The 19,863-nt window shown below is 49.7% G+C and overlaps 1 protein-coding gene across 1 annotated transcript in view; it reads right to left on the bottom strand.

Annotated features, from left to right (window-relative positions):
- Window positions 1–19,863, bottom strand: part of SHMT2 (serine hydroxymethyltransferase 2) — a 202,940-nt gene that overhangs the window by 86,458 nt on the left and 96,619 nt on the right. Inside the window, exons 4-5 of the mRNA XM_069653569.1 lie at window positions 4,777–4,977; window positions 3,252–3,333 (exon numbers count right to left, since the gene is read on the bottom strand). Coding sequence (XP_069509670.1) covers window positions 3,252–3,333; window positions 4,777–4,977 — 283 coding nt within the window. The remainder of the gene's footprint in view (window positions 1–3,251; window positions 3,334–4,776; window positions 4,978–19,863) is intronic.

The following is a 19,863-nucleotide window of genomic DNA, read 5'->3' as shown; positions in this document are numbered from 1 at the left end:
GTGCTTCTGGCTGATCTGAAGCCAGACTGGTGGTCATGGAGACAACCAATAGATTCAGTATGAAGAGTAAGCTGGGAGATGGCCATCTTTTCTAGGTGTTTGCCCAGGAAAGGAGTGATACCGATCGGGTGGTAGTTTGCCAGAGAGGAAGGATCGGCAGAGGGCTTCTTGAGGTGGGGTGCACAAGGGAGTGCTCTAGGAGGGAAGGAAAGGTTCCAGTGACAAAAGAGTGATTACAGAAATCTGCCAAAGCTGGAGCAAGGGTGTTGATGTGGTCCTTGATGGTACTGAAGGAGCAGGGGAGCACCTGCTTTGACAAGACTTTCATAGATCGGACTTGTCTAGAAACATCGTTGGGAGTGAACACTGAGTAGGAGGAGAGACGGCCAGAGATGGGCCGGGAGTGGCAGAGGGTTAGGAAGAGTAGAGAGTGGAGTTCTTGTGTAGCACATTTTTGTGGCCAAGCCACAGAAAAACCATGGAGGTTTGCGTGACCAGAAATGCAAGTGTATATATGCCTTTTAAAGTGGCTGGCCCTTGAAAAAGTATCAATCATAACTTAGCTAGGCGGATAAGGGGGATGGATTGGCCAGGCTGGAAACAAAATAAAAGAGCATTGTGAACCCAAAAAGTTAACAGGCTGATGTCCCTCTTCGCAGAACAGTGGCAGAAGATCAGCAACTTGCTCTTTAACCTTTTGGGAAGAATTCCTTTGAACAGTGAAGCTATTGAGATTTTGCAGAGTGAGCACAAGAAGGCAATGCACTAGCCCTTCATGTACCACGCACTTCAGGGCACATAAATTGGTTCTTGGGTCATCTGGATCCGAGCCAAAGCTTGATGGGCAAATTTCATAAACACCAAAAGGACTCCTCTGCCCCGGCTGTCTCCCAACGTATGTGCATATCCTTGGGAACAACGGGTAGGGAAGACCAGGCGAAAATGGCTGTTCCTTCCTGCTGACCCGAAACATATCAGTGAAAAAAATAAAATGTGCCACAAGGTAGACTCTACCTAGCTCGAATACGTGAAGGGATGTTTTTCCAGATAAAATATTGAATTTGTACTTGGGTTTCATATTGCGCAAACCTACCTAGGAAGCAACAGAGCTGTAAATGTTGCTGAGGAGACCATATGAGCTAAGGAGGGTTGCAATTTGATGCAAAGGATGTTCTGGCCACGAGTAGGATGTGATGCAGGAACGCGAGCAGCATAAGGGGCACCTATTTATTGACTGGAGATTAAGGTTTAGAGTTCCTTCCTGAACTGCAAGAGCATTGACGTGGTGCAGACTGCCATTGGGATTCAGTAGGCAGCGGCATAGCAAGTGAAGGACAGTTTCCCCGTGTTGCCCCTTGAGTTTCAGTTTCTTTCTCAAGCTTAGCGATGGCCCAGCTCCTAGAGAAGCACGTCCCACCTGAGCCAGGCTCTTTTGCAGATAGGTAGTCCAGTGTGCGACCATTAGTTGCCATGTAGGTAATGCACGCAGTCAAAGAGTACCCTGGCTGGGATGGGAAGTCTGTGCAGCTCCCAGGAAGAGAGAAAGTGAAGTGTCTGGCGATTTACCAAGCTAGTTCAAGAAATCTAAATGACGGTTGTCAACTTCTGGCAAGTCAGTGTCTGCAGCCTTTTTTGGGGAAAGGCCCAAGTACATAGCTGCATTGCCAATTCTCATAGTTGAGAGGGGCAACCACTGACTGCTTGGAAAGAAACACTGCAAAGGTTTTGCCCAGGTACACTAACATTCATTTTAATTGAGGGCTGTGGAAAAGCCTTGATTAGCCATGATGGATTTCAGGTCAAGTTAATCAAAGCACTGGTTCTTCTCTTCCTGCGAGTACTCGTTGTGAATCCTAGGACACCCCCGCCCCACCATTCCCCTTTCACTCCTCAATTATACTCCAAAAATCCCTTGAAAGGAAAATTTGAGAGTTGAAGATATAAATATAACTTTGATAGACAAGTTCTCTTCTGTGTTGACCACCCTACAATTGATGGGATTTAACAGAGCCAGAAATAGAAACCAGCATGATGGACTGTCGGATTCCAGTATCTATAACAAAGAGGGGTCAAGTGGGGTGATGAGCATCCGCAGTGAGTCAAAGTGAAACACTTATTACATAGGAGACCTAGACCCTCAGAAACCACCTGGCCGAAGTTCCACAACTGTACCAAAAGGAAAAAAGGATCTGTCATGAGACCTGATGGCTCGCAGAGCATCAACTTCTGAACTTCCTGCAAAATCTTGGTTATATGATATGATATATGATATATGATATGGCATTTATAACGCACCTATATGAGAGAGGGAAACCAAAAAGGAACCAGGGCAGGGCTGGATTCCTTGTCCTACAGAGGCTGCGGGTGACGGTCTTTCATGTGGGCATGGTTTGTGAGATGATCCCACCCACAAAGGAATAACTCTGCTGCATTACTCCTGCTCATGGAGAGGGATGCTTACATCCCATAGCAGAGCTCAATAACTCGCGCAGAAGGCCAGGACACGGCCACCAGCTGCAGAAACTACAAGAACCAAGGACCAGATTAAAAGGTGGGAAGTAGAAAATGAAGGACGGATCTACCTGCGATTCAGCATACAGAGGCTTAGTAGACGGAAGTGATTTCCATTTCCACTATACCCATGTATTGGCAAAGGTTCACATCTGCAAAGGGAAGCAACAGGTACTTCCCATCGAGTACTTTCTCTTGAACTTCATGTATAAGGAGGGCGAGCTTCCTGCATAAGGAGGGCGACCTTAGCTATCCCCGTTTGCCAACAGAATGCCTGGGAGCCATGGCTCCATGGCTGGAGTGCACCTACGACACATGGAGTCTCATCCCACATACTCTTTCAAAGGAATGCGTATACAACTTCTTATCAAGCACTTAAAGCCAGAACGGTATCCACCGGGACTAAGAGCAGGGAGTATAATCCAACTAGACGGCGTGATGCACATTTTACTGAAACGTGCACATTTTACTGAAACGTAGAATATACCGGCTCTGCCGGAAAACCTTCAGCTTTCACATTGATCTCCGCAGCAGGCCCGGTAACTCCCTGAGCTATCCAAAGAGGACATCATTGCACTAGTAGCATTTTTAATGATACGAAGTTCTAGCTGCGAATAAGAAGCATGCATGCAAAAGTGTGCCTAAACATGTGGTCTGGGTGTTTATTGGGTTTATAAATTGCCATTACATCAATAAAACAAAGAAAGCAAAGGTTAGAAGACTCAGCATGGGAGACTTACGTTCAGTTTGTACGGCATGGACTCAAAGTAAATGGAGGTGGCAGATATCCTCTTGACGTCAGACATGTACCCATGAGTCAGGCTGAAATAAGGACAGAGAGGGGAGGAAGGAGGCATTAACATTGCGAAACGAAGCAGCTAGGAAACACAAACTTTCCAAACAAAATGGCGCACTTGTATTAGATAACTGCGTTCTCCAATTTTTAGGCCGAAATCTTTCATGAACCCTGCATCTAAGCAGAGCCAAGTTCCGAAAACGAACCAATACAAGCAACGACAATGCGGGCGCTTTGTGGATCCTTGCCTGTGGCTGGCAGGAAAGCGCTTCCACTTGCGGTGGCAATGAGACAAGCTCCACCAATGGCAGAGCATCCCCAGAAAGGGCCAGTGCGATGGCACACTGTTGCATTGCGGAGCAAACGAACGCTGCATTTAATGTGGCCCACAATAGAATCTGAAGCTGTATTTAACTTTGCTTTTAGTGTTTTATAAGAAGGTTTTATTTTGTGTGCAAATGAACTTTTGTTTCTGGAGGTGGTTCTTTGCACTGTAAGGAGTTTACTTCAGGCCACTGGAACCAGTAACTGGCCAAGAGTGACGCCAGGGTAGCTTTGCTACCAGTCCCAGTGAATAGGGGGAGAAGAACATTGGTTCAGTTTCCCCTTTTCGGTCTTTTGTACTTGCATCATCCGGGTCAAGCCGTTGATGAATGGACGCATTTCAAAATAAAGGGACTGCTTGTGTACAGTAACACTTGCCCTCTTGGGTTGCATCACAGGCCTACAAACGCAATGCTAGAAAAACGAGCTTCCTATACAAACTCTGAAATAGAACAAATATACAGTTCACACAAAAGCACACACTAATGTTTCAAATGGTAAATGCAAAAGAGTTTCTCAAGATCCTGTTATTAAAACATTTTTTTAGAGATGTCTTTTGGGTGCGGATATATCCTCTTCAAGCATTAGAGAGCCCCAACACAGTCAAACTAAGATAAAGGCACCAGGGATCCCAGGATGATTGAGACTAGACCCAATGCACACATTGTAATAAGGCCTTTAATTCATTCCCATTCAGGTGTAAAGAATCAAGAGGCGGGGGTGTCCATGCTCTGCTCAATCCACGGGGTGAAAACATAACAGTTACTTGCTTTCCCACCAAGCAGTGACAGGTACATTACTGTGGCTCACACATCTGCTTTGCAAATCAAACTAATTTACATTCTGCTCAATCGGGGCACATGTGACGCATGTTACGGGTTAGGGGGGAGGGGAACATCCAGATCACTCCACAGGGAAAATGCAGGGCATGGGAGCTTTTGTAGAGGCATGAGGAGGAGCCTTCAGGGGATGGCCACGACTTCACACAAGACGCTTGGAGTAGACCGAGTACCTAGGAAGGACAGAGTCCATATAGTCCATACTATGTCCTCCTGACTCAGAGGGGAGTCTGAAAAAGAATCTCGGGCAGGATCAGGAGTGAATATCTACACCAGGAATCAGAGAGAAGGCTTTGGGATACTCACTGCCCACCGTCGGGAAGATCCAAACCCATAAGGCGGTCATGTGGATGCAGCACCGCCGTGTACGCTGCAAAGTTGGCGGGAGAGCCAGAGTATGGCTGTACATTCACGCCCCACTTGGCGGGGTCTAGCCCGAAGGCATCCAGCGCCCGCTGCTGGCACAGCAACTCAATTTGGTCCACCACTTCGGCACCGCCATAGTACCTAGAACCAGAAACAGGGAGAAAGGGGTCAGTTATTGCATCCTGCAGGAAAAGTCTCCGGTCAACGCTATGTAAATATCTGCAGGGCAAGCTAGTCCTTCCCTCATCCCAGACACAATGCTTGGACACCCCTACCCTAATTCTGTTCACCTTGATACACAGGCTGTTGGGTCAGCTACTCTTTGATACGGCATTAGACCGCCAAGCAAGCGGTTACATGGAATCATACAGTTCACAAAGCCTTCTGATAACAAGTGCACGCGTGCTCAGCTCAGGGGCAGATGCATGTACCAAGCCACCCTTGCAAATCTTTCCCCATTATTCTCAAATATTAAACAATAACCTTGCCTGAAGGTCACCGATGGATACACCTACTTGATAATTAATGCAATATCGGTGGTGCAGGTGCTCATGCTCCGCCAGCGATATCATTTTTTAAAAGCATGATCCATGTGCAAGGTTAACTTGCAAGCCATTAGCTACACAAAAAGGGAGCGCTCATGAATAAATGTCATGCACTCATCTGTATAAACGGGGCTCAAGTCGAGGGTGCACGGAGTCCCCCCCCCCCACACTTTTTGCAGAGGGCACCTCGATATGCTAATTTATGGTGCCACCAATTGGTATGTTAATGAGTCCTCCTGCCCCCCTTCTTTTTAGGACTTGACCCCTGTGTATACACAAGCATCCAACATGTTAACATGCAAACATGACACACGTACTCAAACGTGTTCATACACGTGAGGCACATTTTGCTCTCTCACCTTTAATGCATAAAGGCTGCATATGCGGATGTTGCTTGGTGATTGCCACAGACAACGGGGGCACGCGAGGCGGCAAGGGAACGAGTGAGAAAAACGTGTGGTGGCGAGGGGTAATGGGGAGAAGGAAAAAAGGGGGAGTTAAGAAAAAAGGGTGCGAGTTTACGCAGGCAGGGCAGTGAGAGGGGCAGAGAAGAAAACTGGGGGGGTGGTGGGGAGAGGCAGTTGGGGGGGGCAGGGAGATCGCAAAAGGGAGGAAACCGTTTCTGCTTTTAAACAGATAGTGCTAAGTGCGCACACACAATGAGGACTGATTCACAGGAGGATGGCCCAGGAGCGAGCGGATCTATGGAGAGGTGGCAGAGGTCAGCAGAATGACATGGAAAAGCGGACATCAAACGTTATGTGGAATAGGTCTTCAGAAAAGTGGAGAGTTCCAGAAAGGTTTGCCTTTTACCTATAGTGTTCTTCCACCAAAATGCGTCTAACAAACCAGATGAGATAGCTGCTGCTGTGTGGTTGGCATCATCAGATTTCACTGGAAGACTGGTGCTTGGTCACGGGGGCCTTTTATTGGGGTGGGTGCAGTGTTTGAATGCAATCTTCTACTTGATAAGCAGTCAAGCTGCAATTAGAAACAAAACCCAAAAAGCACTAAATGACAAAATTGCCACACTCCAATCAAAAATTGAGACAAAGAAACAGAATATTCCACCCTCAACTAACCCAAGAGGCAAACCACCAATCAGCACTAAACTAGACCATAAATTTAACTTCTCGAAAGTAACTATACTCGAAACTGAAAAGATAATACTTTCACTCAAGCCATCCAATTGCCGAGGCGACCTATGCCCAGCCCAACTAATAAAGGACGCGGCCAGAGACCTCTCCCCATTCATTTCTAAGCTTATTAATGCCTCCTTTGCTTCAGGCACTATACCAGATAACCTCAAGCAATCCTGGGTCCTCCCCCTCTTAAAAAAACAAACACTCGACCCATCCATCCCGACTAACTACAGGCCTATCACAACGGTACCCTTCCTGTTAAAAATCCTAGACAGGGTAGCCTACCTGCAGATCCAAAAACATCTGGAGCTGCACCACCTTTTAGGCACAAGACAATCAGGCTTCAGACCCCAGCACGGAACTGAAACCGCGCTCATCGATCTTAAAACTCAGGTTGATGAGCTGAGAGACTCTGGAAAGATGGCCCTACTCCTCTTACTGGACCTCTCTGCAGCCTTCGACCTAGTGGATCATGATGTGCTCTGCACCCACCTAGAAACAGCTGCTCATTTCTCCACACATGCCATCGCATGGATCAAATCATTCCTAACCGGTAGAACTATGAGAGTCTTCTCTACTTCTGCTGCTGCTGACCCTGTATCCATCACATGTGGAGTCCCACAAGGTTCTTGTGTCTCCCCCACTATGTACAACATCTTCACGAAGCCCTTGTTCGATGATCTAGATCTGGGTGTTACCTACACTAACTATGCGGATGACACTCAGATTCTCATACCACTTTCAGGGGATTATGAACAAGATTTGGCATTAGTGAACAAGACCTATCTCATCATTCAGGCATGGATGGCCACCCACGGGCTATGCCTGAATGATGACAAAACGGAACTTATCATACTGGGGAACAAACAAAACATCAATAGATTAAAAGAAGAATACTCCTCCTTCGTCATAGACGGCAACACTATCAAGGTGGCAAAAGAGGTAAAAACATTAGGGTTTTACCTTGATTCCCACCTCTCCCTAACCAAACAGGTGAGCGCAATGGCATCCAGCACCGCATATACCTGCAAGCTGATTAGAGCCGCAAAACCATACCTATCCACTGCCAACTGCCTAACCCTTGCTCGAGCATTAGTGCTGTCGAAATTGGACTATTGCAACGCACTATACTTAGGGGCCAATAAACATACGTTGCAAAAGATTCAAACACTACAGAACAATGCTCTTAGAGCTGCCTTAGGAATTCCAAGAAGGGAGCATATTTCAGAGGCTAGAAGACAATCCAACTGGCTCTCCACAGCGGACAAAATCAAACTCAAGACAGCTTCTCTAACTTTCAAAAGTATCAACCATCTAGCACCCAAATACCTAGCTGCTAAATTCAACGGAAAAATCTCCACTAGACCTACCAGAGAAGCATACTCCAACCAGTTAGTGATACCCCCATTTAAACTAAGTACGGCCGGAGGAAACAGCTTCCCGGTCAAAGCTGCCCAACTTTGGAACTCCCTCCCGCCCGGCCTGAGATCTACCCAATCCTACGCTCTCTTCAGATCTAACTGTATCAACTGGATCAAAGAAAATGACCGATAGTCCCGCCCTACACTAACATAACTACTGTCCTACAGACGTACTATGCACATAATTATATACTCTCTATCTTCCTACTGCATATTTCCTGTACATATTATGTTATATGTTTATATTATGCACATTGTATATTCTCCCTACTGTCCTGCATTATGTAATTTCTACGATGTATAACCACCACTTGTAAGCATGCGTAACCTGTAAAGTTTAAAGTATCCTTGAACAACGCACCCGGTTACCCTCGGGTTTGGTGCGCGCTATAAATAATAAACAAACAAACAAGCTGTGCAGTGTCTTCGTCCTCAGATGAGGTATGCCAATGCAGTACCGGGCTTGCTCTATTTTAGCAATGGTCTTGGCAAGAAGCCATCTGTAGAGTCTGCCGCAGTAGTCCAAGCGGGAGAGGACTAGTGCAAGCATGGGGAGGTATTGTCAGGAGAGGAAATGCTGAACTTAGGAGCTGAAAAATGTACAGTCCAACTAAGCAGGCCATTCCAGTGATTGTACGGTTCGTAATTGAGGGGAGCTGGGGGCCATTTAGCTACTGCTTGTGGCCTAGAAGAGCCTGCTAATCTTGCTACCGGCCTCTACCAGGAGCTACGTTTGGCTCCACAGGCCAAGTGATGCCAAAGAAAAACACACCTATGTGAATTTAACTCTGTGTTTGGAACAATCTATAAACAAACAATAGGACACATCTATATGGCATTGGAGGCCATAAATAATGTACAAAATGATATGTTTGCATCTTATATGGATTCCATATATGCGGAATGTAATGGACTAGCTCCTCGTTCCCCAGGGGTAGCTCCTGGTCACTGGTTAATGCTGGATACCAAGGAGCTGCTTTTAGCTCCTGCTTATCCAATCTTAATTTCAATGCCTGGATTGCTGAAGGGACCCATCTAGGAAGGCCTGTGAGGCTCACCCCCTCTTTGAGGTGGCAGAGCTGCAGCAATGAGTATGGGTGCCGTCACAGCAGAGGGTGGTCCTGCAGACCATTGCAGAGTAAGAAATTACTCTCAGCAAACGAACATGGAACCTGGCATATAGTAGCACTTCAGAATTTGAAGCTCAGCAGAACAGGTTGTGATCATGGCTGAAGGGAAATCTTCACGATACACAATCTTCCATGTGGTGCCTAGCCACTGGGCCTCTGCAGGGCATCAAGGGCCGCTTCCACCAGCTCAAAGTAAAGGTGAAAAGGAGCGCTCATCGTGCTAAAAGCGACACTCTCCGAGTGCCAGCAGGCACACCTGAGGGCATAGGGATTAGGGAGCCGAGGGTGGTGGTGCAACTGTGGCATGCATCCAGGGGTTGGCAACCTTTGTTCAGCAACTGGGCAATCACCAGTGTTTTGTCTCATTTGTGGCTACCCTCCGATGCATGCTCCACTGAAACACAATCGACTCTTAATTGAAGCCCATGGATGGTACTCCCCTCCTTTTGCGTCATTATGGATGCCGCAGCTCCCAAAATTGGTCAATGTAGCAGCTAGCAGAGAACTGTGTTTTTCCCCGAAACAGCCTATGTCTCCTTGATCTGTGTGAGACCACTGAACCCAAAATAATTTGTTGGGCCTGGCATTTCAATGTCCTTTTGTCGTTGTGGCCCTGATTCACCATCCTCTCTGCCCCCCTGGTCAACGCACGGCTCGGCACTCAACTCCAAGAGTGATCGATCCTGCTGCGATATCCCCTTCTCCAAGCCATCCTACCCTGGTTTAAGATGGCCATTTCTAAGAAGACTAATGTTACGTCTCACCTTTCCAATTTGCAACTCCTTTGAAGATCCAGAATATTTGCCTGGTTGAGTCTTGGCGACCTTGGAATGCCATGTATCATTAAAAGGACCGTCTTGGCTGACTCTTGACTGCTGGACCTCGCCACGAGTCCTTCAGGGGTCTGAAATCGCACATCACTCAAAAAGAACACTTGAAAGGCCAGGACAGATGACAGCCTCCCTTATTCATACCCGAGTAAGGATGACTCAGAGCCAAATGATTGCATCTCCTCTGTACCCTACATATACAAAGTTAAAACTCACAACTCTACTCCAGGTCTTACAATTGGCTCACAAATCTTCCCCTCCCTCTTTAGGTCATGCAATCGGTTCTTCCACTCCTGGTCTTACAGCCAGCCTAACAGTCTTCTTCTGTATTCTTGGTCTTCTAATATTGTTTTCAACTCCATGTCTTACAGCCAGCCCACCAACCTTCCTATTTAACACCTCTTTTAACACCACAACTTGCCTTCTTTGTACAACAAAACTCCCTTCCACTCTTAGCTGGCCCTTATAGTATACTGCTTGTACTGAGTAGCTTCCCACTAATCTGCCAGAGAGGGTCCATTATATGCTCTTTGCATGATCCATGGCTGGGATTCTTTCTAGTTCTGAGTTCAGGTTGGGGGGTCATTTAAATGGGGGAAGACGCTATCTTGGATTTTGATTCAGTGCGTTTGTTGCTGTCTGGGAAGGAGCTGCTGGTTTTTTTAACCTGTTTCAAGTGTTCACATTTTCCAAATGTTTGATAGGGTTTTCTGCTTTTAAAAGAATTTTTAAAAAGGTCATTGAATTGTTTCTTTTTCTGAGCCGTAATGTTAAACATGAACCCTCTAATAATGCGTTTCATGGCATCCCAAAGTTAATCTATGGATACGTTATTGTTGCCATTTTCTACATAGTCATTTAGATTCAATACATTCTTCATTCATGTGCCATATATAGTGTGATTCTAAGCTAATCATTTGGGAGTTATTCGGATGCATGCATGGTCAGATATGCAACTAGGTTAAATCCAGGGGTCTTTAGCTATATTCCAGATTTGTCTGCTCGGTAGTTATGTTAGGTGGTATTTGTATAGCACCTGCTGCCCTCCGCGATGGCCTCGAAGCACTGAGGATGAATGCCCTTAAGACCGTATTCTTTGTTGAAAGTTATGAAAGGAGTGGTCAAATGCATGTGCATTTTTAGTAAGCTAGAGGTTAGTTAGATAATGGCTAGGTCTCCAACAGCAGCCCATATTACAAAGGTGCGAGGAACGGGTGCGGTGTCAAATTGTCAAGCTATGTGAACAGCTAGACCAAATTTTGCACAGGACTCCACTGTATTCTATGGGTCATAGCGCTTTGTGTTGAAAGTGATGTATGTTTAGGGCAAGGTATAGAGAAATAGTGTGTGAGGAATTTGACCATCCGCATGGTCAGTGTGCGCTCACTCACCTGGGCTTTTAAAAACATTTTTTGTAAGGAAATTAAATGAGAGAACAACCTCTGTAAAATGTGTGGGGCTAATCCGCACACAATTTCCTATGCTCGCCGCACAACAAGCACAGTCATGTTTACTCTGGGTGGACACAGCCTACAAGCGCAGTCCTCCTGTTATGTTCAGCTGAAATGTGACAGCCACGGGTACATCAAAGCATCAAGAAGGGGGAAGGCAAAACCTTCCTCCTGCCATGGCCAGCCTCATTAACTAACAAAGTCTCCATGGATCCGCTCTCTCCTTTGTCCGCCCTGCTGGTGGTAGCATATACTGATGAGAAGTCAATTGAAGCAGGCTACCGAGACGCCTGGTCACAGGACTGACAAAGGACAGGATACCCAACACCCTTTTGATATGCATCTGTGTCAACCTGAAGTCCGCTCCAGCCCCTTAGTATCAAGGGCAGTGAACCATCATGTCTGGGACAACTGATTACAGTAGGCAACCCCCGTCCAGCAGCTCCAGAACCGGAACCCAGCCAGCACACTGCATGCCCTGTTAGGTTCTGCCAGCAGGCTACCAAGGTGGGACGTGCCAGAGATTCTCTGAACAAAGGACAAGGCTGTTGACTGCAAACACTCCTCAGATTTGGGCCGTCCGCCTTAAAAGGACGGCACACGCCCAGCGAAGAAGCTAGGAGAAGTGCCACGACAATCATCAACCAGCATCCATCTTTTAAGGTCATTTTCGAGGCAGTCGAGCCCTCGAACGGCGACCAACTGCACCACCGACTGTTGTCACGCTGCAGTTACTAAAGCCGTCGAGACACCTCGACCGGTGCTTCATACCCGCCAACCTGCACCTAGACAACGATTTCTGACCCCGAGTGGCCAGCCTGCAGCCATCCGTCCAGCCTCGCCGAACTACCTGTCGCCTGATACCCGTATCTGTCTCCCGTCTTGAAGTCCGTCGCAGAAGCTGCAAAGCGCCCTGAAACCGGCTGGACGCTGTCAAGCACCAAGATAAATTGTGGTTCTGTCCCTCTGATCCTTCCCCCGAAGGCCCCTGGTGACATTTTACGGCCAATTGCTCCCTTTGTGCTAAAACCAAGGATCCTTGAACTATTGAGATTACCAGATACCCTCCTGTCAGTATCCAGAGTGCATTTCAGAGTACATCCCTTTTCCTTCTTGAAACGGTCTGTCCTCTGCATTCCTTTAAAGGGTGGGGTGTATTTTGTAGTGTGCAAGAACTTTCTGTTGAAGAATAATAAAGTAGATATTTGTATACAACCTTGGATGGACAGTCCCTTTCCTCATTGGGCAATTGTATTTCGCTGTGTTGCAAATAACCAACGATCCATGACCCTGCAGAGATGAGGCTGCCGTTCTGGCCAAGTTACCAAAATTGGAGAAGGTGGTTTATAATTTACTTGCGTTTCCAATCTGTTCAGATCCCTTCTGGTGCCCCGGAAGTTGATTTGTCACATTGAGGGTATCTCAAAAGGTGTGCAACTATGAACAACTAGACCAAATCTATCACGAGAGCTGTATTCTGTGGGATTCAGCGCACGAGTGTCCTGTGAAGAAATGAAGCTTATTCGTTTTAGTCATGTAGTGCGTATCATATAGGAGTGTGTGAGGAACCTGAAGATGTCTCCCTGACTAGTGCCCAGGAATCTGTTAGCCGGGTGGCCAGGACATGGCCATCGCTATAGGATCCAGTTCCTGTGTGTGGACCATTGAGGGAGGATCAGCTGGATGGGGGGGGGGGGTCCTCTGGGAGTGGAAGTGGGACACCAACGGGTGAGACGCGGTATCCCCTTCTTATAACACCTTCTCCCCAACCTACCACACAGAATACTCAAACACTCTACCCCCACCACATTTCTGACACAAACATTTTCACACACCATGAAAGACGACGGACTAACACCAGAGCCGTTCACTAGACATGTCCCAACACATGGGTCAGGCAAAGTCAGGCAATTGACCAGAATTGCACACTTGACAGCCCTTTCCCCTCTCCAAAGGGATAAAAGGTGGAGCATGAGAGCACAATATGAGCAAGGCAGAGCGCATGACGAGTCGGCTAACCTAACACGGCAGTTCAAGAGGTAGAGAAAGGCGGCGAGAACCGAAAGGGTGACAAGGAGAGTAGCAACCTTGCCCTTTCCGACCAAGACCCGTGAAACCTCAGTGGAAGGAATCGTAAGACCGCAAACAATATCCAGCGTGTGTTGCAGCAGATGTCAACGGTACACAGGGCCCTCCTCCGCGGATAACCAAGCCAGGGAGAGATGCCTGCTACCGTGGTATCATCCTTGACTCCAGAGACAAGGAAAGCCAAGTGGTTCATCACAGTCAGTGAGTCGAGGGGAGAGCAGATAAAAAACTGAACTGTGTTGAACAAAAGTAGCAAATGGCTAATTGAGGAAAATACAAAACTGTTCATATGAGAGGGGAAAACCAGCTACAGAGGGGTCCTGCACCACATGGGTGCTCACTCGAGAAACTCTGGGTGTGTACCCTATAGTTGAAACTCGGTTACCAGAAGTTAATGGGAAAGGCATGAGGAAGGGGTCAAAGTGGTCCTACAGAGGTCTAGTAAAATCCTCTATACAGTCGAAAGTCTTTGACCGGTAGATGATTGTAAAGGTAAGGGAAGTGAATCCTGCATCGTAAGAAATTAGAAAAAAATTGTGTGATTGGCAAAAGTTGGCAAGAGTGACCACCACGAAGGGATGCCAATGAAAAGGGGTGAATCTTAAAAGTCCCAATTAACAGTTTGGAACAAGTTACTTACCTGTAACTGTTGTCTTCCAGCATGGGTCTGGCATGGATTCACATGCTCATGAATATTCCCTGTCGTCAGGCTGAGAATCCTCAGTAAAGAAAGAATCAGTTTCTGGCCGACTCTGGACTCCTCCCTGGAATCCCAGTCGACGCAGTAGAATCTCGTGAAGGTTTGAGTCGAGCTCCATGTAGCAGCCCTGCAGATGTCCAGCAAGGGGACACCAGACAGGAATGCCGTGGTAGCAGCGATCGCTCTGGTTGAATGGGCTCTCGGACGGTCGGTTTGCCAACCGGTGACAGTGCATGATGCAGCCGAGAGCCATCTGGAAATGGAAGCCTTCGAGAGGGCCTTCCCTTGGTTCACAGGTCCAAAGTTCACAAAAAGCTGTGATGTCTTCTGATGGCTCTTCGTGCGTTCCACGTAGAACTTCAGCACTCTAGCCACTTCCAGAGAGTGCAAAGTCCTCTCAGCCAGCGACAAAGGCGACGGGAAGAAAACAGGTAACACCAAGGGCTTGCTGCGATGGAAGTCCGACGGCACCTAGGGCATGAAGGAGGGGTGCGTCCTCAGCACTACTCTCGTCTTGTGAAATGTTAGGTACAGAGGTTTACAGGATAAGGCCTGGATCTCTCCCACTCATCGTGTGGAGGTGATGGCCACAAGAAAAGCTGTCTTCCACGATAGGAACTTCAGCGGCGCCGAGTATAGGGGCTCGAATGGGGGACCCATGAGCCTGGTCAGCACCACGCTGAGCTCCCACGCCAGGGCCAGAGCCTTCACTGGCAGGAACGAGCGGAACAGTCCTTTCATGAACTCCTTCACCAGGCGGTGAGACCACAGCGACGACCGCCCTGGAGTTCTTGTGTAGCGGGAGGCATGCACCAGCCCCAACTTGGCTAGCAACAGCAAGTAAGGCAGCACTTCAGGGGCCATAATCCGTAGAGGGTTGATCTTCTGTGCACGGCACCAGACAGAAAACCTCTTCCACTTATGTCCATAGCACGAGAATGCCCTGGCCTTTGCAAGTACCTCCTTGCAGCCCACCGGGATATCGTAGCCTCCGAACTCTAGTGCTGCAGGAGCCAGGTCTGCAGGTTCAGCGATCCCGGGTCATGTTGTAGGATGGCGCCTCCTTCCCTGGCGAGAAGATCCACTTCTGGCGGCAGTTTGACTGGGGGAGGGGGGGAACGCTGACAAGTCCACAAGGTCCAGGAACCACATCTGCCTCGGCCACACCGGTGCGACGAGGATCATCCTGCACCAGAACAGTCTGAGTTGATTGATTAGTCCCAGAAGCAACGGCAACGGTGGGACAGCGTACAGGAACAGACCGTCCCAGGCGGAAGGAGAATGCATTGCTCATGCTCCCCGGCTGGGGAAACCCGCTGGCGAACCTCTGGCACTTGGTATTCGCCGCCGTCGCGACAGGTCAATCTGGGGACTGCCCCATTGTCGGAATAGGAGATCCACTTGGTCCTGGCGAAGCTCCCACTTGTGGCAAGAGCGCAGCTCCCTGCTGAGTGAGTTGGCGACAGTGTTTTTCACTCCTGCCAGATGAAAAAGGTACCAGGAACATCCCCTGGGTGACGGCCCAGTGCCACATATCCTGTGCTTCCTTGGACAGGGCTGGGGATCTGGTGCCCCTCTGTTCCTAATGTAGAACATCGTGGTGGTGTTGTCGGTAAAGATCTGTACCACCTTGCCCTTGAGGAAAGGAAGGCAAGACCCGAGGGCCCAGAACATGGCCCGGAGCTCCACGACGGGAGCCACAGGCCTCTTTCGTGGAGATCTCCGGTGTGCGCTCCCCATCCCTCCAGGCAGGCGTCCGTCGTCAGCATCTTCTGATGTGCTGGGGTCTGGAAGTCCATGCCCGCCACGAGGTACGCACGGGCGCCCCAACACCGGATCGCTTGATGGAACGTCTCGTTGAGGGAGATATCGTCTTCGAAGCTGCCCGCCGCTTGCATTCAACGGGCGTCGAGGAACTCCTGCAGTGGCCGCATCTACAACCTGCATAGACGCACGAGGTAGATGCACGATGACAGGGACTTTATGGACCTCACCCTGGCCAACACCCGTTGTAACTTGCCCAGGATGGCCTTCGTCCTTTCCTCCGACAGTTAAGCCAACCGCGCCACTGTGTCGAGTCTGGCTCCTAGGAACAGGGCGTCTTGCGAAGGTACCAAGGGGGATTTCGTGAAGTTGATCGAGAACCCCAGATCCGTGAGCAGGCGGACGGTCTCCGCTGTGTGATCGACAGCGAGTTTCCTTGACTTTGTTCGGATGAGCCAATGTATATGTGGATCCCCTGCAGCTGCGCCACCACCGGTGCCAGGTACTTGGTGTAGACCATTGGTGCCAACTTCAACCCAAAGGGCAGCGCCTTGAACTGGTAGTGTCGCCTTGGACCACGAATCATAGGAATTTTTGATGTCCTTTGAGTATGGGGATGTGGAAATAGGCATCCAAGTCCAGCGACGACAGGAAGTCGCCCTCCTCCAGCTGTCCCAGCACGTGCTGAAGGGTGACCATCCGGCACTTCTGGGACTTGATGTATTTGTTGAGGCGCCGGTCTTCTTTCAGACGAGGAAGTAACGCGAGTATGCTCCGGAGACCCAGAGCCTCTTCGGGATGAGTTCTATCGTGCCCTTTATTAGCATTGCTCATACCTCCAGACGCAGCTGTGGCACGTGGTTTTCCTTCCTGGCCACGGGTGGTAGACAGGGACACTTTCTTTGGAATTCCAGAGTGTGCCCGTGGGCCAGAGCATCTAGCACCCAACGGTCAGTGGAGATGGACTCCCACACGCTGATGAAATTCGCCAGCCTGCCTCCCACCGGGGTGCTCGGGGCCCCGACGTCACGGCTGGTTCAATCTTGCTTTGCCAATGCCTTGCCACCTTAGCGACGACAACGGTGTCCTCTGGCCTTGCTACGGCCTCTGTAGGCTTCCTGCAATAAGGAGTGTGCCGCCTGGCGGTACGATGCGGAACCGCCACCAAATCCTTGGAGGCACCCTGAGACTTGCCTCCGGAGGTCCGAAAGGACGGCCATCGTTGATTGAGAGAACCCAAATCCTGGGCCGTCTCTGTGTCTGCCTTGATGGCCTGCAGTGACTCGCCCGCCACCTTGTCGAACAGGTTGTTTCCCGTCAAAGGGCATGTCCAGTACCCTGGTCTGTACGTCCTGACGGAAGTCGGTGGCCTTGAGCCAACTGCGCCAGCAAAGGCAAACGCTGTTGCCCAACTGGCAAAAGCCGGTGATGTCCGTGGCCGCTGTGATGGCGTGGTCCGAAGCCACCTCGCCTTGTTGTAGAATTGCAAGGGCTTTGACCCTCTTGTTTGGCAGGAAATCCAACAGGGGAGCCATCTTGAACCACAGCTCCCTGTCGTAGCGTGCCATGATCGCGAGGGCGTTGGCCACTTTGATGGTCGTCACCGCCGACGAGATGACCCGTCGTCCCATGGTGTCCAGCTTCTTCCCTTCGCCGCCTGGTGGTGAGTGGAAGTTGATGCCGTCACCCCTGCTGATTTCATCTTGGCTGTCGCGCAGACCACTGAATCCGGGGACGGCTGTGCTCTGAGGCACATAGGGGTGGAGTCTAGAACCCCAGTACTACTTCTCGTACCGGTCCCTCTTCGCAGGAGCCAGGGACGGGTTCTTCAGCAGTGACAGTCCTTCGTCCCAGATGTCGTCCAGTAACGAGACTGAGAGGACGGTCTTGCTCTTGGCCTCCCATCATTGGTAGAAGAAACCCTCCTTCTGCTCTTCGGGGCAAAGCTGGAAAAGCTCAGATGCCCTGGCCATCATGGCGTGAAAGGAGCCAATTTCGTCCGGGCAGGGGGTGATGGGAGATCGGTCCCATCGTCACCACCGTCGTCCATCCCCCATCCCTCAGTAGAGGGGATGGAGGTGAAGGCTGGAAGGGAGGGTAGGATGGATTCACCTCTGCTTGTTCGGTGGGCTCCCCGACGGTCCAGGCGCCGTTGGATCGTCCGCTGGGAGCAAGGACAACCTTGTCCTCATCTCCGTACACATGGTCTGGAAAGCCATCAAGATTGCTCCTGAGTTGTCCTGTGGCATAGGCATCTGTTGCGACGGGAACAACGGCTGGGGCATGGGGACCTCCATTTCCTCCATGGCCCACTGCTCCTCGTCGGCCCCACCGTTACTCTCTCCGTCCGCCTCATCAGGATCCCTCCCGCAGGACCAGACTTCCTCGAACTTCTTGTCCAGGATCTTTTTGATGCCAGCCAGCTCATATTCGGAGGTGGTATCTGTGTCCGTTATGGCTACCGTGCCCTCCTGCTTTCTCGTCCCGGGGTTTCTCGTCCCGTCCTCCAGGGTGGCAGGGAAACTCTAGGGCCGGAAGTCGTCTCCACTGGAGTAGCCTCCACATGCTTCGCCAGGGCCGCCACGGCTCCTTCAAGCGAGGCCTTCGCCAGGTGAATCAGTGCCTTCACAACCTTGGGCGCGTCTGGGACCTTCACCTTCGGGGGAGGGTCACCGCCTCGTCCCCCCCTTGGCTTTCTCTGTCGGGATCAACCGGGGCTTCTCCCGAAGCTTACCCGGGTTCTCCGACTTCCTTCCCCCCCCCCCCGAGCCAGAGCACTGGCTCATGGATGATGGAGTCGGTGACATCGCGCTCTGCCTGGCAGACGAGGAGCCTGAACCAACGGCGCTCCCGGTGCGCGCAGACTCACAGTGCTTTGCCTTTTGTTGGGCCCCCGTCACTGAAGCGCCCTCAAAGATCTTAGAAGACCGCTCCGACGACTTCTTCTCACCTGCTGCTGGGCTCTTCCCCTCCAGCCAGTTAGTGAGCCGGGTCTGACAGTCCTTCAATGTCCGGACGGACATGTTCTTACAGAACGTGCAGTCCTCTTCCACGTGTGACTTGTCGTCGTGAAGGTAGTAGAGGCACTGACAGTGCTCATCTTCCTTGAAGACATTCTGTAATCCACATCCTGGGCAGATCCTAAACAGCTTGGTTCCAACGGGCGTTGCGTCTCCATTGTCTTGGGCCATGTCCATGCGGGGTAGGCCTCAAAGATCTTCCGGAATCCGCAAAGAAGAGAAAACTCTACGAAAATTCGCACACGAGGGGCGTAGAAAAATTCAGAAATGGGTCCCTGTTGATCGGAAGAAGAATCGGTGGAGCTTGAGGCTCGAATTGACCGTAAAATAAGAGTAAACTCTTAGGAAAAAAGCAAAAAAAGCTTGAGAGCTATAGCACGAGGACTCCCAACACTTGAAAGTGCGGTAAAAATCTGAAGATGGCTGCCAGAGGAGGGGCTTAGGTAAAGGGCAGTCATTGGCTGGGGGCAGTATGACCCAGAGACCAGTGATTGCTTATTAGTGGAAAGACAGTTCAGAAACGAAACTGAAACTGATTTTTTCTTTACCAAGGATTCCCAGCCCGACAACGGGGAATATTCATGAGCATGTGAATCCATGCCAGACCCCATGCTGGAGAAGTTGACAAAAGGGAACCAGACAGAGGGATGTCCACGGTGAACTGTTTAAAAGGACATTAAGATTTGTAAATGCCATAAATAAAAGTGAATTGACAAAGGCCGTAGTGAACCCGACAGTGAGGCAAACCTTCGAGAAGGTATCGGAGCCCAGAAGAGGAGGATCCAGGGGTGGAAAGCCATCCCCCCACCGACATATTAAGGCAATGGAAGAAATCTTGAGTACAAGCTAGAATTAACCCGACGGAAAGAGGCTGATATTCGAGAGGGGTCCAAGCTCGGAAGAGGGAGACCCAGGGTTGAAGAATCATCATCCAAG

The sequence above is a fragment of the Ambystoma mexicanum genome, chromosome 3q, assembly GCF_040938575.1.
Source record: "Ambystoma mexicanum isolate Mex_15411 chromosome 3q, UKY_AmexF1_1, whole genome shotgun sequence".
Lineage (NCBI taxonomy): Eukaryota > Metazoa > Chordata > Amphibia > Caudata > Ambystomatidae > Ambystoma > Ambystoma mexicanum.
This window is presented reverse-complemented; position numbering and strand designations above follow the sequence as displayed.